Source organism: Mercenaria mercenaria, chromosome 5 (assembly GCF_021730395.1).
Source record: "Mercenaria mercenaria strain notata chromosome 5, MADL_Memer_1, whole genome shotgun sequence".
Lineage (NCBI taxonomy): Eukaryota > Metazoa > Mollusca > Bivalvia > Venerida > Veneridae > Mercenaria > Mercenaria mercenaria.
Window position 1 is genome coordinate 27,743,524 of NC_069365.1, and position 15,426 is coordinate 27,758,949.

A 15,426-nucleotide genomic window follows, 5' to 3' on the forward strand; every position below is an offset into this window, starting at 1 on the left:
GGTGCATATTTGGCTACATGCCCATGAGAATAGCCTTTATCTTCTTGGTGTTGATAAAAATTGCTGGAACTTGTATGACAAAAAGATTGTTCCTGATAAATTTGTTGACATATTGTGCAACACTGACATAAACGAAACCAGTGAAACTTACGAGCTAACCAATATTGACGATATCTTATAAGATTCAGACAGTGATAAAGAGTCATAACTAAGAATGTTCTAGTATGTTGAATACATAGAAAATGTGGTTTATTGAAAACAAAAGAATAACCTTGACATGATATACAATGACTGAAAATAATAACAGCAGCATATTACCGATTACGGTAACATATTGTAACATAAATTACACTTTTCCATTCAATTAATTTACATGACATTTGATATCTAATTGTAGAATGATTGTATTGATTAGTTAAAATGTTTCTTTTCTAAACATCATACTAAATAACAACCACTTTATCATGTTTATATGAAATATTATGAAAATCTTGATTTTATGGTAACGTATTTTACTGTATAAAAGTACCACCTGGTATTATGCAGCATAAAATTTTTTACTGTTTAAGCATAAGAACATTGATACAGAAGTGGGCATGAGTATGCACCTTTTAGATAGATCAGATAGTAAAACATCATGTTTAAACAACATATTTTGTATTTTGCGTCTACATGTGTATTGTCACGTAAATTACAATAACAACAAGGTGACTTTGATATTAAAAACTAATGGCCTGCGAATAGCTTTCTGATTATAGATTTAACATATCAAAACTAATTCAGAAATTGCGTTGATTTAACGATATTCATACTTTTCTGTTCCATATCATTTATAGAAGTATTCATTAATTTCAGACAAGTAGGTAACGCACATTAATAGGCCGTAAATTACAAGCGCCCCAACAGCCAATGGCAGACAACTTGATTTTGTGATCTGTAGAATTCTACTGCCTTATACTCTATGTGTTTAAACATGTCATATTAGTTCAAGAATGAGCAAAATACCTTTCTAACTGCATATTATGAAACAATATTTGTGTTCTTTAATTATGTTTAAGCACTTGTCTATGTGTGTCTGTAATTGCAATCACTAAACGCTAAAGAGTCAATAGTTCAACAACAGTTCTATAAAATACATAAACTGAGCTGTTTGTCTATCAATTTGAAGCAAATATAGTCAAAAATAAGAGAGAACCATTAGTTTGAAATAGAAAGTCTTCTTATGTATAACAGAAGTTTGATGAAAGTCTATTTTGGGATTGGGTTACTGCACGGCTAATAACTCACAAAAAGCTACCACCACTGCAATGCTATCACATAGTTTCTGAATTGTTAGATGCTTACCTATCCAAAAATAGCATTGAGCTTTAATCCCCTCGGATGGTACCGCTGGCCAAAATTACTGGGTCTGGCTCATGGACTAACAGAAATATTTGATAAACGAACAACATCTTTACCAGCAATCTACTTGACCATTACAGTCCCGTACGATGGCTATTTAAAATATTTTGAAAAAGTTGCCCCCTTTAAAAATAAATGCCATTTGTAAAGAAATAGAAACAAACAATTGCTGAAACTACGTTCCACCTAGTTATGTGAAATTTCAACACTATGACATTATTTTACATGCATCAAAACGAACGTATGTAACACTTCTTTGAAAATCAAGTTTTCAGAAGCGTTTAACTGTTCAAAAATGTGGACCCTTTATGCAGTCTTTTCTGGAATTCAATGTTTATATCATTATACTGACAATTGTTTTGTAGAGTATACATGTTTTATATGCTGTTCAAATTTCTTGTGAAACAACCCTTTCTGTCTATGATTTGATCTTGTTTGAGTTTTTCAAAATGTAAGGCTAAGCGTTAAAGAGAAGAGTGTTACTAAATCCTTAATTCTAATTCCACTTGTTTTCGGATACTCTGATGCTTAACGTCAAAATATTACTTGTTCCTAGTACTAGCTGTATAATTTAGTATGTACCAGGTAGCCTACCTGATGCAGGGAACTCATGGAAAAAAAACACGGACATCTATGTGTTTGGTAAATAACAGAAAACTCATTGGTTAACATTTATTTTTCAACTACACTGTTTATGTTCAGGGTTTTTCTTAAAATACATGTACAAACTTTTCTCCAGGTAAAACAAAGCAAACATTTGTGAAACTTCAGTTAGTGACAGAAATGACTTTCTCTCAAAACTCAGCAGTATCCAGGATTAACTGTTTAAAGTACCAAAATATTGTAGGGGATGGGATTCCCCTCGAATAGACTCCCTCACCCATATAAAATACTGTGTATTCACTGTCTGAGTCAGGGGTGCAAGCATACATTCTTAAAGCCTAGATTCAGATATCAGAGCATGTAAAAGAAATTGTCTGCTCGCTACGCTAACAAATCTGGTATCAGTTGTATTACATTAAGCTGAGGTCCAACAGGGAGTAGAAAACAGGCTCACTTTCTTCTACTTATACAAGATATTTTGCTTCTTCTCCCTTCCTCTACCCATCTAGACAATTATCACCGTTGTTTTACCTGAAAGCAATTATCATTTAAATATATGGGTGAACTTTAACAGACAGATTTGCTTGCATTTACATCAGATAAGGTACACAGGTCCAGAAAAAGGTCCAGAAGCCAGGACATGCTCATGATGTTCACATGTATAATCATTCTATCCAAAAAAATCCAGAAGTGGGGAGAGTTTATTTCCAAATGCACCAGATCTGTTCTACAATTCATTTTTTTTTTCCTTAGGAGAATGTCCCCGATCCTCCCTAATTTGTCCCGGTCAACATCCAGTTTTGGCTGGCTTTGCCCCTTGGAACTCATTTATTTTTCATATATCAATTATATAATTCATGATCTGAACACTAAAGGCAACGTTTTTTACCATTTTTGCATAGAGAAGTATATTATTAAGAAAATGTAATTTGGGTCAAAATGCTTCAAATTACTCAAAATATTCTGGCTTTCATCGAAGGCCAAAAGAAATCTTGGTTCCAAGTAAAACCTCCCTAACCCAAACCCGAAGTTCAAATGATCAGCCCCCAAGTCCAGCAGAAAAATTCACATTCAAAGAATACGGTCGCCCATACAGCACTCAACTCTGACATAGGTATGTGTATAAATGTATACCTTTGATAATCGGTAAAGCCTATTTATAGATAAACACAAATGAATGCAGTAATAAAACATACATCACTTTGCTATAACATCAAAATTAAGTGAGATATATCAGTTTATTTTGAAACTGACCACCATGCAGTAACTTGTTACGGGAAGGGATAATATCAAAACTATAGGAGCTTTATGTGAGCATCAATATAAGTAGAATATTATACCCATGCCTGTTATATGCTAAGTATTTAAGTAGTAGACTTTTTAATTCCTTTTTTAATTTCCATTAAGGGAATTTCTATAGTTTGTTATGCGCATCTTTCTGCGCAGCCGACACTATCCATGGGAAATTGAAGTGAAGTCAACATTTGTTGAAAGATGTGACAGACAATCTTAAATATGAGGAATCTTGAATAAAATAACATTTTAATAAGTGTTATCAGTAATCAAAGGTTAGTACTGGTTTATGTTGTATTGACATGAATCATGCCTGACAGGTATCTTGCCATTTTTGTGGCTGTGTTTTGACAGCGCATTTTAGTACAAAGACAGTGTTGTTCATATAATGTTAGACAATTAACTTTGTATTGATAAGACAATATCTCCTTTCAGATTATTTAGTATTCAATTATAGAAAGAATTAAGAATTTGTTTAACCTTTTTTAAACTTCTAGCAGATTACATGTAATCAATTTGGTCAAGTTCGCGCCATTTTTCGTCCGAACAGGTGTTGTATTCAAGCGGTCTTAACATAAAATTTAGCCTGGTGACCCATACATTTTTTACCATTTCTATGTTCACAATACAACTATTTATACACAAGAAAAACAGGAAAAAAGTCTATGAAACAGTTTTTTAAAATTTAAAAATGTATTCTTCACTATGGGTATTTTTCATTGAAAAAAGTTCACAATAGTAAATATGAAAAAAGATGGGTTTTTTTTTTCATTTGTACCCATTATTGTAATGATATAGTATTACAAATATGACTATAATATCAAATACGTATACAATAAAATCTGTAAAAAGAATAAACCTTATCGTGCTGTGTTACTGCATATTTTGGTCGGTATTTATAAAAAAAAAAGCAGAAAATTATGAAAATGCTGAAAAATCGCTGGCAGTTTCAGCAATAGTGGGTGTGTTCAAGACATTTTTTCAAGAAAACAAGCCTGGTGACCCATGTTTTTATTTGTTCATTGTTTTCAACACAAATTTTCCTATCATATATGTGAATTTGAAAATAAAATCTATGAAAGGAAAAAAGCTATAGGAATTCTCTTTAATTTCACATAGTATTCTTGGATTTGAGTCACAAAATTTATAAATTTAACATTTTTACAATATCATGTTCCACTTGTGAAATACTTCAATATTCCTGTATCTGGCATTTAACCAAGGCGGACAAAATCACTTCTTTGATTTTGATAGACAAACGTTTGAAGTTGAAAGAATTCAGTACAAATAAAGAAAGAACAATTTTTAAATTTACTAGTATATAAAACTAAAAAATATCAAACTGGGTATTTTGTCAACCTTGGTGAACACGAGCAGTGGAATTTTATCCTGTGGGTAGGGGTGGGGAACTTGTCCGTATTCTTTAAAGACCATCACACTTTTATCAAATAATTGAAAGGTCAAACTGGAAAAAAAACGAGCCTGCAACATTTTTGTTTATGTGGTTTTTGGTGATCTGTAGTTTTCCACGTTTTCATATTTTATTATCATAGCAGCGCTGTTTGTACCGTGTAGCAGTCGTAATAAGTCTCCCCGTACCTTCAATCAAGGCTGTTACATTTCAACCTCTTCAGATCGTTCAGCACGACATTTATGACATTTATGTTGTATTAGTGTACTGTTTAATTTTTCAGCTTGAACATTTCGGCTTTGGCGGTTCCAATACTCTTGCTTTTATAGCTTTGGATATTGTTTAAATACCCCTCGGATGCAGTGCCTGCTCTTGGCAGTTTCTGTGATCTGCAAGTTTCATAACCTCATGTCCCATCTGTTTAGTTCTGTCCATTGTTTTCTCGTTTAGGGCAAAGCCATTATTTAAACTACGGATCATTTGACGCATTTCATGGAATTGCATCTTTATATAATTAAAGGATCAATGTGCACCGCCACATGAATATATCTGCGTGTGTCTCTGAATTATATTCTGGTACTAATAACAGATACGACAGAGAGTAAAACTTCTACAATATGAATATCATGTATCTTAAATATATAATATTAATTTCATAAACAATTTTGAAAAGCTTTGAAAACGTTTATAAATATGTGGTCGACTCGCCCAGACAAAACAAGAGATAAAACAGAATTTCATAAATATACTTGTTATACGTTGTAGGCATTTGTCGTCACAGTAGGGAATATTATTTTATCTTTTAATGCCATTCACGAACAATGTTTCTAAGAACAAAGCTTAGCTTTTTAATATTGAACATGTATCATGTAAAATCTTGCTGGAAGCGGTTGATGCTTTTCAATCGTCAAAAATTGCGTGACAGACCAAAACCAGAATAACCGAACAAAGAAGTAGGAACATAATAATAAAAATGCCTTCATATGTCCGCGACTTTATTTTTCTAAAGATGTCACAAAAATCATTGTCTGTCTTATACATCTTCCCGCCTGGTTCTCCTTCCACTTCGGCAAAGATAGTGCCGGTTAATGCCGTAGGCGAAAAAGACAGCCACGACATGAAGCTGCCGATCTCCTCTGTTTGAATCTGCAAGCAATTTCCATTCTTTTCTAACTGTCTATATATCCATAGCGTTTCGTTGTCATCTGCAACCCATCTGCCGAAAACACACCCTAGTGGCCTTCGAACTTGTAACTGTGGCATATCAGAAATATTCCGTCTGTAACGAAGAATGCAAGAGTATATGCTGATCAATTGTCATACATTCAAAACAGACATTTACAAATGTTCTTGAAATTTGGATCATTAAAAAAGAAAAAGATCCAGTAGGAAAAAAACTACGGTGCCCCTAAAGTGACATGTTACACACTTTTTTACCACTTAGGTAATGTGAGACTTTTTTATTTCGTTTAAACGAAATCATTTCGTTTTAACGAAATAAGTTTAAACGAAATCATTTGGTTTGAACGAAATAACTATTTCGTTTAAACAAAATCATTTCGTTTTAACGAAATAACATTTCGTAAAAACGAAATCATTCCGTTTTATGAAATGATATAAAAACCCTATAAAACCCTAAACGAAACCATACTGCAGTGTACATTCAATGTGTTAAGATAGTTCTGCACGTTTGGATCGAAATTTTTTCTACAATGTAGAGTTTGATTAAACTCTGATTTTTCAAAAGTTTAGAATATACTTAGAAACTTCAGCAAATAAAAAAGATAGGGTCGTGTGCTCGTTTTTTTTTTTTTGTTTTTTTTTTTGCTAGACTGATCGGAAAAATTTGCACCTCACGCAATTTTTCATAATGGGAGTCTATAAGAAAAATCACAACTTTCATAACATTTTCGCGAATAGAATTTAATCTACATTGTAGATTTTAATGCAACTTCTCAAAGTCGTAAATAAACATATGGTCTATAATTTGGTGAAAAAATGTGTAGGTCCGTGTGCTTATTTTTGAGATATTTGACCATGATTGAAGAGAACCGCACATTTCAAGCTAATTTTCAGACATTATTTTGAATTATTTAACGTGTCAGATGTTTCGATATCATATTTTAACTTTAGGAAAATAGTTACAGTGTCATTATAATAAATTTAGACGCGAGTTGCCATTTATTCATAAAATAATTTTCATTTCCGTCCGCCGAATCCAGGCTTTATTCTACGTTTTCCGGATAAACAACGTTACGCCATCACTTTCGCTTTATCAAACGTACAGAACTACCTTAATGATTAACATATACATCATTTAATATAACAAAGCCTGAGTTGGACAGATAACAAGAGCAAAACAAAAATGTATATCATGCATTGAAGCTCAACGAGATATAATTGAGGTGTTTTTGGTGGTTAAACCATCTTTACTATTTTTATCTAAACGAAGCTATATTCTCAAATCGAAAGATCTATCTTTCGTACAACCAAATCTCATATCGAAAGTAGCCTATTCAAAACGAAAATAAATCATTTTCTTTAGATTACGTAAGACTATGCTTTTCTAGGCCAACGCCAGGTTGATTCTCTAAATTTATTCTGTTGTTTTGAAAAGTAGAAAAAATATATTTATGTACAAACTACAGCTAAATCCATTAGACATTCGATTGTCTGGACGCTTAGAATGCGACCCTTGGTGAGAGGTATTGAAATTTGCAATTCAAATTAGTAAGATCCGAGTCATTCTACTGACTACAAGTTATTATAAACGATATTTGTAAAACAGTTGCCAAATACCTGTCAAAACAAAGGTCATCCAAATATTCTCCAATTGGTATTCTGTTCCAAAACGACCCATACTTATTGGAAATAGAATGTTTCGAATAATATATCTTTGAAGGCAACAGAAAAGGCATTACGACTCGTATTGATAGGCACTTACTTAAAATTTATAGTGCGCAATTTCTGAATATAGTTTATTAAATTTCCAATGGGTTTTCCTAATTATTAATAGGTTTCTTTTTGTCTGAAAGATCAACGAGTTATCTAAAGACATGATTTGCAGGCCAGGCAACAGAAAAGGCATTACGACTCGTATTGATAGGCACTTACATTAAATTTATAATGCGCAATTTCTAAATTTAGTTTATTAAATTTCCAATGGATTTTCCTAACTATTGATATGTTTGTTTTTTCTGAAAGATCAACGGAGTTATCGACATAATTTCCAGGCCAAATGGAAGGACTCAATAAATGAGCTCAATAAAACTCCCTATTGTGCTTACTTTCACAAATATTAAAGAAATCAATTATCGAAATCAGGATGTAACAAGAAAGCAATATATTTTATGTTCATAACAAAAATGTGGCAGCCACATTATTAACAAAGGCATTATGAGCCATTAAATCAAGTGTTAATTTGTAAATCATGTAGACTGAGTTTACATTTATCGTTTTATCTGTGAATAATATGAAATTTGAAGTCATTGCGTACATCAAATTGCATAACAATCCTGACGCATGGCAATTGATAAAATGCAAATATAAAACTTATCTATGGTAATGTGGGAGCCTTAAAAGAAGACAATGTCAAGTATTGTACATTTCACTTTAAAAATTAAAGACAAAGAATTCTTGATTTTAAAGAAATCGGTCATTATATAAGACTACTCGTGTACAACATGAAATATATGATATGATATTCTTTATTTGTAATCTATGAACAAAGTATCAATATACAAAGTTAATATAGCGAGTCACATTATGCAATATATAAAATGCAACTAGTGGGAGAGACACATTTATACATGAATTAACATATCAACGATTAGACATGAGATATTATTTTGTTAATTTTCAAACAATATACAACTCGCCTAGAAAAGGTACCCTCATGACCTTTATAGTCTGATTTTAGTGGTTCGAAATTAAGCTTTCAGACATGTTTTGAGAAATAAATTATTACAACGGGACTTATACAACTTAAGCCATAGTTATTTAATGGTGAATGCAGACCAAGGCATTATCTAAGCGGGTGTCTTGATAGAATCACCGACCTTTCCTAAAACAGCTTATTAGCTTCGCGTCTTAAAAGATAATTTTACATCTCAAAAGTGGTTTCAAAGCGGTGAGACAAGATAGCGACCACTTAACCTAGAAAAGGCCTTTTATACTATTTAGTCTATGAAAATGACCTGCGAGTCTATTCAGATTAAAGCCTAATGTTCAATAAGTAAATTACCGTGCCTCTTCAGTATTTGATACACATTTACACTTAATTGTCTGGAGAATAACATTGACACTTCCCAATTCCAAGGTTTTGTGGCATTCCTTTTTGAATCTTATTAACACATTTTGTTCTTGGATTAAAGTCACAAAATGTGTTAATTAACATTTTTACAATATCATGTTCCACTTGTGAAATTTTTCAATATTCCTGTATCTGACATTTAACCAAGCCATCCTTTAATTTTGATAAACAAAATTTTTGAAGTTGAAAGAATTCAGCAGAAATAAGAAAGACCAATTGATTTTTAAGGTGATATTCATAAATTATGAAACGAAATGAAGTAAAAATTGAGATAAAACTGAAAAATATCAAACGGGGAAATGTCAACCTTGGTCAGCTTGAACAACTGAATGCTATCCTGTGGGTAGGGGGTGGGGGACATTGTCCGTTATTTTTTTAAAAAGACTATCACACTTTTATTAAATGATTGGCAGGACTTAATTAAATGTTGACTTAAAACAACAAGCATGCAACATTTTCGTTTATGTCGTTTTAGGCAAATTGTGTTTCACTCTTCATATTTTATTGTCACAGCAGCGCTGTTTGTACCGTGTGGCAGCCGTAATCAGTCTCCCCGTACTTCGATTAGAGCTGTTACATTCCGATCCCTTCAGATGGTTCAGCGCGACATTTACTAGTATGTTGTATTAGTGTACTGTTTAATTTTTCAGCTATTAAAAAAGCAAAAAAGTCATAGGGGATTTGTAAAACAACCTGTCCGTAAGACAGCAAATGCTCGACTATTCAGATTGGTAATTTTACCATAAATGTTAAAGTATCTTTAGAGTTTCAATCCAGTATCTGCATTAGCTTTTGGCCAAAATAAATGTCTGAGCTATTAGACTTGGTGCCATCATCTAGTTTTATACGATAACTTGCGCCTGGAACGACTATATGTATTAGACCTTCCTGCTTGCACGTAAAACTTTAACCAGGATTTTCTAAGTCCAAAAGGGATCATGTGAGGCTGCTGATTCTTTTCAGAAAAGGAAAGCAAATAAGACTCAAAGCTATATGCCTTTAAATGATTGCTATACCTACTTGCATGCAAAACTTTAACCAAGGTGTGACGCCGACATCAGGGCGGATATAATAGCTCGGACTATTCTTCGAAATAGTCGAGCTAATAGAATATTGTGATCTGTGGCTTTGGGTTGAGGAAAAACAAGTGCAAATCCCATATGGGTCGTACAGAAAAGAATGCCACGCAGAATGCCTAGCGTGTTAGCTAATCAATATTTAAAAGTACTAAATATTTGGATCCTTACACAACTAACAAAATAAGTTTCAAATCATAAACTATGGAAGGCAGTTATCACTTTATGTAGATAATATACAATTGGTGACTTTCCCAAACAAACAAGACGATATATACATGGAATCATGAAAATACTTGAAAACACTTCGATTTCTGACTCCCATTGAGTAAAACTATTTTAAACAAATTTTGCAGTCTGCTTAATTACTGATCTTTAATAAGGTTCCTCAGTAAATTGCAACAAAATATTTGTTAGAATCATAGGATTTAATGAGAAATTAAATCAGATAACTGTTGAAACTACCATAAGAAAACATATGATGAAATCCCACGAAGATTCTTCTCATTTTGCATCTTTACGCATCCACTTTCAATCAAGATATCTTGATTACTATGAAACGTTTCGTACATTTTTAGCTTCTATTTGAAAAATTGTATAGGATTTTAAAGGAGAGAAAACACTGCATTATTTAAGATATCTTTAACTGAAAAGATTTCATAAAACTATTCCTGGACATGTTTATGATTATGAAAAGCTCATACTTGAATCTTAATTACGAGCAATACCCTACACACCTTGATACGGAAAGGGCTGAATCAATATTGCCTTGTGTTCATAGTACATTATTGGCTCGATGTTTATTTTCCTATGTAACAGACGTCCGTGTGAGTTTTTTCGCACACGTGGTGTAAATTTTACATATTCGTGTTGATTAGAATGATAAAAACCAATCTCAAATTGTTCAGGTTGGCAGTCAACACGTTCCTGAAACCCCCTAAACCGAAATTCATTGCCATTGTTGAAGAAAACAGCGTTGCTAAGTCCTTCTGCAGAAACCATGTTAAACACATTTCTAGACCACAGCTGCTTTTCGTCGTCTACAGTAAAAGGGTCAGCTCTGCAGGGGTTCACACCTACACCAGCCTTTCATACGCGAATCTAAAGTTTTACGAAACTGTTCGAAGTCAGTATTGTCCGATTTAAGAAAATTTAATCCAGTCATTTTGCACTTAGTACGAAGGTAGCGCTGCAAACCAGTTACAATCTGAATAAATATGTTAGGTGGGTAGGGACCTCCATCCTTTCTACGAGATCAACGATTAATCTCTGTAACCAATATTCGAGCATTTTCATGTTCTTAATTTCACTAACATTTTCGGGGATAGGATAACCGAGTTCTAATGTCTTCTCGAAGCTCCATTTCTTGCAGAAGCCCATTCTCTCCATACTAAAATTGCCCAGTTATTATTCTGACGAGTTTTTTTAAGAATTGCTTTTATTTGTTTCTTCTCAAGTTCGTCTGTTTGAACCGAGGGGGCAATCTTTGTATCACCTGGCCCTGAAAATGAAAAAAAGCTTTATAGTAATCATATTTACATTGTTTTCTCTTACATTTGAAACAAATGCCTGTGTTTTTAAACCTTATCATGCTGATCCTAACCATGAGTAACCGAGTAATTCAGCATCTGGTAAAACTTGAAAATATCAAAAAATAAATAATAAAAAGCAGACGAGAATTTGAGCAGACAACAATTTTCATAGCATGACGAGAGCTAACGTCCGACTTTTAGGACAGATGTCTCTGTAGGCCTACATTGACATTTTGGATTGGCAGACAGACGGACAAACATTTAATTTCATTAAAAGCAGACGTCTCTGTAAGCTTATATTGACATTTTGGATTGGCAGACAGACGGACAAACAAACAACGATTGCTACACAGTCAACACAAAAACAAGCAGTCGGTAGATCAATGATGCAGACAAGTGAAACTTGTCTAGCCTATTTTGCATATTTACATTTTTTTTTTCTCTTCCAACCCCAATTTTTCAGTTTCATTATTCGTAAAGAAACTAAGTCTCTCTCCGAAGCAGACATGGTTGGTAGCGGGAACTTAACCCACGGCCCTCTTTCAATGACAAAAATAGTTTCAGTAACCTCGGATCAGACGTGGATTTTCTGCTGTACAACAGTAACTGTTGCTGAATGAAATGGTAAATAGATAAAGTTTACCTTGTTCAAATCTTGGGTTGCAATGGACAGAATCTGGGTTGAAGTAGGTACCTCTGTTATATTGAAATCATCGCCGAAAAGAGCTTCAAAACCCCCGTTGCACATAAATCAAAGTTGAATTTTTCTTCATTGGAACTCATTGTTGTATGTAAACCTATGCAGACAATAATCACAATATGAATGGCTGCTCGCTGCACTGGGTAAAAACTGTACTGAGTAATCTGAAACGTCCGGAGAGGCGTGGCTAGGTAATTATCACTTGACACATACATGGTGCCTAAAATAGGTTATACACTAATTGGAAATGGAAAGTTTTGAATAATATATCTCTGAAGGCAACAGAAAAGGCATCAACTTCCACTTAATGGTTTCAAATATGTCGTTTGAACAAAACTTTGACGCAGACGAATGGACAGACGACGGATGGGTACTTACGTTATCACAATAGCTAACCTTGAGCTAACAAAATACAATTTGCATTCGGGAAATTATGTTAGCATCTGATGCAAAAATAATATTTGATATCGATAATATGGCAATATTTTTGCATTGGTGCGCTCGGACGAGCATAATAGGCGAGTCCAATATGTTTCCCGGAGGTGAACAAGTCCAAATATATCCTATATTGTTCAGGAAAATATTGCATAATCTTTTCATTTTCTCTGTAAAAATGAAAAACGTACAAACGGGCACGATTCATCACTAATAAACGCAAATTTATTTGGCTATGTTATTATGTATAACATAATTGTGTGTGGAATAAGTACATAAACAATTTATTGTAAAGTTTGTAAATACTAGTACATAGTGACTCGAGTCCTAGGAAAACAAAGATAAACCCTATTTCATTAGTATATATAGATGTTTTACTTTTGGAGAAAAATCCATAAACCTTCATCCATTTATCATCGCAGTAGGGAGAAATTGTCTTTTACAACTAAATGTTGAATGTTATCCTAGCAATTTCTTCAAGAAAAAGCGTCTCTATATCACGAAAACTCTATAATAGTTAAAACAATCCTTTAAAACCAGTTCCTCAACGTATGACCCAGCAAAGAAAAATGAAACAACAAAACAGGTACATAAACCCGAAAAAATATTCATATGCCGATGAGTGTATTTTGCTAAAGGTGTCAAAGGAATTATTCTGTGTCTTGCACATCTTCCCGCCTGGCTCTCCTTCAACTTCAGCAAAGATAGTACCGGTTAATTTTGTAGGGGATAAAGATAACCACGACATGAAGCTGCCGACCTCTTCTGTTTGAATCTGCAAACAATATCCATTCTTTTCTAATTGTCTATATATCCATAGCGTTTCGTTGTCATCCGCAACCCATCTGCCGAACATCTGCCCTAGTGGCCTCCGAACTTGTAACTGCGGCATATCAGAAATATTCCGCCTGCAGCGAAGAAAAGAGTAAACTTTAATCAATTGTCATACATTTAGTATAGACATTCAGTAATGTTTTGGAAGGTTTGGGTCAGTAGAAAATGAAAATAAAGACAAAGAACCAGTAAGAATAGCCAGGTTCCGAGGCCTCTAAACGAAACCATACTGCATTGTATATTACTATACTATTTTTCGAATAGTCGAGCAGATGGGTACGGATAAAATCGCAAGGGGAATGGGGGGTGGGGGCGGGGGGAGGGCAGATGCGGTCAAGACCTTGTTCAACTAAACTTATTACTTTTGTCATTATTATTATGTAAAACGCCATTGTCATTTATACAAATAAGCGTTTAATCAAATTATTCAGTTTCAGTTTCACTTGATAACCTCAATATTTGGTTCAAATTCATAAACAGTTACGGCAATCATTTATAATGATTCTTGAACTGCATTATTATGTAATGCATGCATGTGAATAAAGACATTATACTAATAATTTGTTTTATTGATTTTATTTTAGAAAAATTTGAACTAACTAGTAACTAAAGATAATAAACCATCAATGTAACTTTATGCTGGAATTAGTTTAAGGTTCTGACATTATTTCTGACAATATAACGGGCGTATTTAAATATGTAAATGATTAACATATACCCAATATAACGACAGACATGTATATCATGCAGTTTGATTGTGATATGCTTTTCTTGGTTAAACTATCTTAAATCGAAACTATATACTCAAATCGAAAGAAGTTCATTCCATAGTCTGCCTTTAGTATAATCAAACCTCAAATCGAAAGTAGCCTATTCAAAACGAAAATAAGTCATTTTCTTCAAAACATGAACACAAATGTACTTTCATTTATCAAGTAATGTACATTGTTTCTCTGGGCCAACGCCTGGGGTTGATTCTCTAATTTATTCTGTTGTTTTAAAAAGTAGGAAAAAATATATCTATGTACAAACTACAGTTAAATTCATTCAACAATCGATTGTCTGAACGCTTAAAACGCAACCATGCACATTGAAATTGCAGCTTAATAGAAACTTTAGAAAAATGAAGTCATGTAACTGACCAGAAGTTTTGTAAACAGTTTGCAAATACCTGTCAAAACAAAGGTCATCCAAATATTTTCCAATTGGTACTTTGTTCCAAAATGACCCATACTGATTTGAAATGGAACGTTTCGAGTAATATATCTCTGAAGGCAACAGAAAAGGCATTACGACTCGTATTGACTGGCACTAACCTTAAATTTCTAAATATAGTTTATCAAATTTACGCTATCAATAGGTTTATAAAACTTTAAAGATATTAACGGAGTTATCTATGGACATTATCTGCCGGCAGATTGTGGGTTTTTTTTTTAGGACGTTTAGGTTTAATCGAAGATTTTAAAGTTAAATGTAAAAGAAAATAAACAAGCGCTAAATTCTACAAAACATTCAATAAATGTCATTAACCTTTAGCCTGCTGGCGGTAAGTGGCTTTGCCTTTGCGACCAGTGCAGACCAAGATCAGCCTACACTTCCGTGCAAGCTGATAATGGTCTACACTGTTCGCTATTCACCTTCAGATAATAAATGGTACTGCCCGAATTGAACGACAGATCAGTCCATTTTAGAAATTTAGCAAGATAAAGGTTAAAAGGCTACATTTTGTCCACATCAGAATAGATCTATCATTAATTGTGAAAAATGGTTGATAAATAGAATCATAGTCTGTGCATATATAAATCAACCCTTAGTTTGTACATCATGTA

At 33.3% G+C, this 15,426-nt stretch overlaps 1 protein-coding gene across 1 annotated transcript; it reads right to left on the bottom strand.

Moving 5' to 3' along the window:
* Positions 1–12,961: 12,961 nt before the first annotated feature.
* LOC123558842 (uncharacterized) lies at positions 12,962–14,934 on the bottom strand. Its single transcript, XM_045350690.2, has 2 exons — positions 14,769–14,934; positions 12,962–13,671 (listed from the first exon to the last, which is right to left on the bottom strand). Exons 1-2 carry the CDS (start codon positions 14,885–14,887, stop codon positions 13,308–13,310), a joined length of 483 nt encoding a protein of 160 aa, XP_045206625.2. The 5' UTR covers positions 14,888–14,934; the 3' UTR covers positions 12,962–13,307.
* Positions 14,935–15,426: the final 492 nt, after the last annotated feature.

What these genes read in the sequence shown, in the direction of transcription:
- LOC123558842 (XM_045350690.2), bottom strand. Translation starts at nt 14,887, where the DNA reads ATGCCTTTTCTGTTGCCTTCAGAGATATATTACTCGAAACGTTCCATT. An exon ending in GATGACCTTTGTTTTGACAG is followed by an intron (nt 13,672 to 14,768) that starts GTATTTGCAAAC and finishes TCTTCGCTGCAG; the next exon opens with GCGGAATATTTCTGATATGC.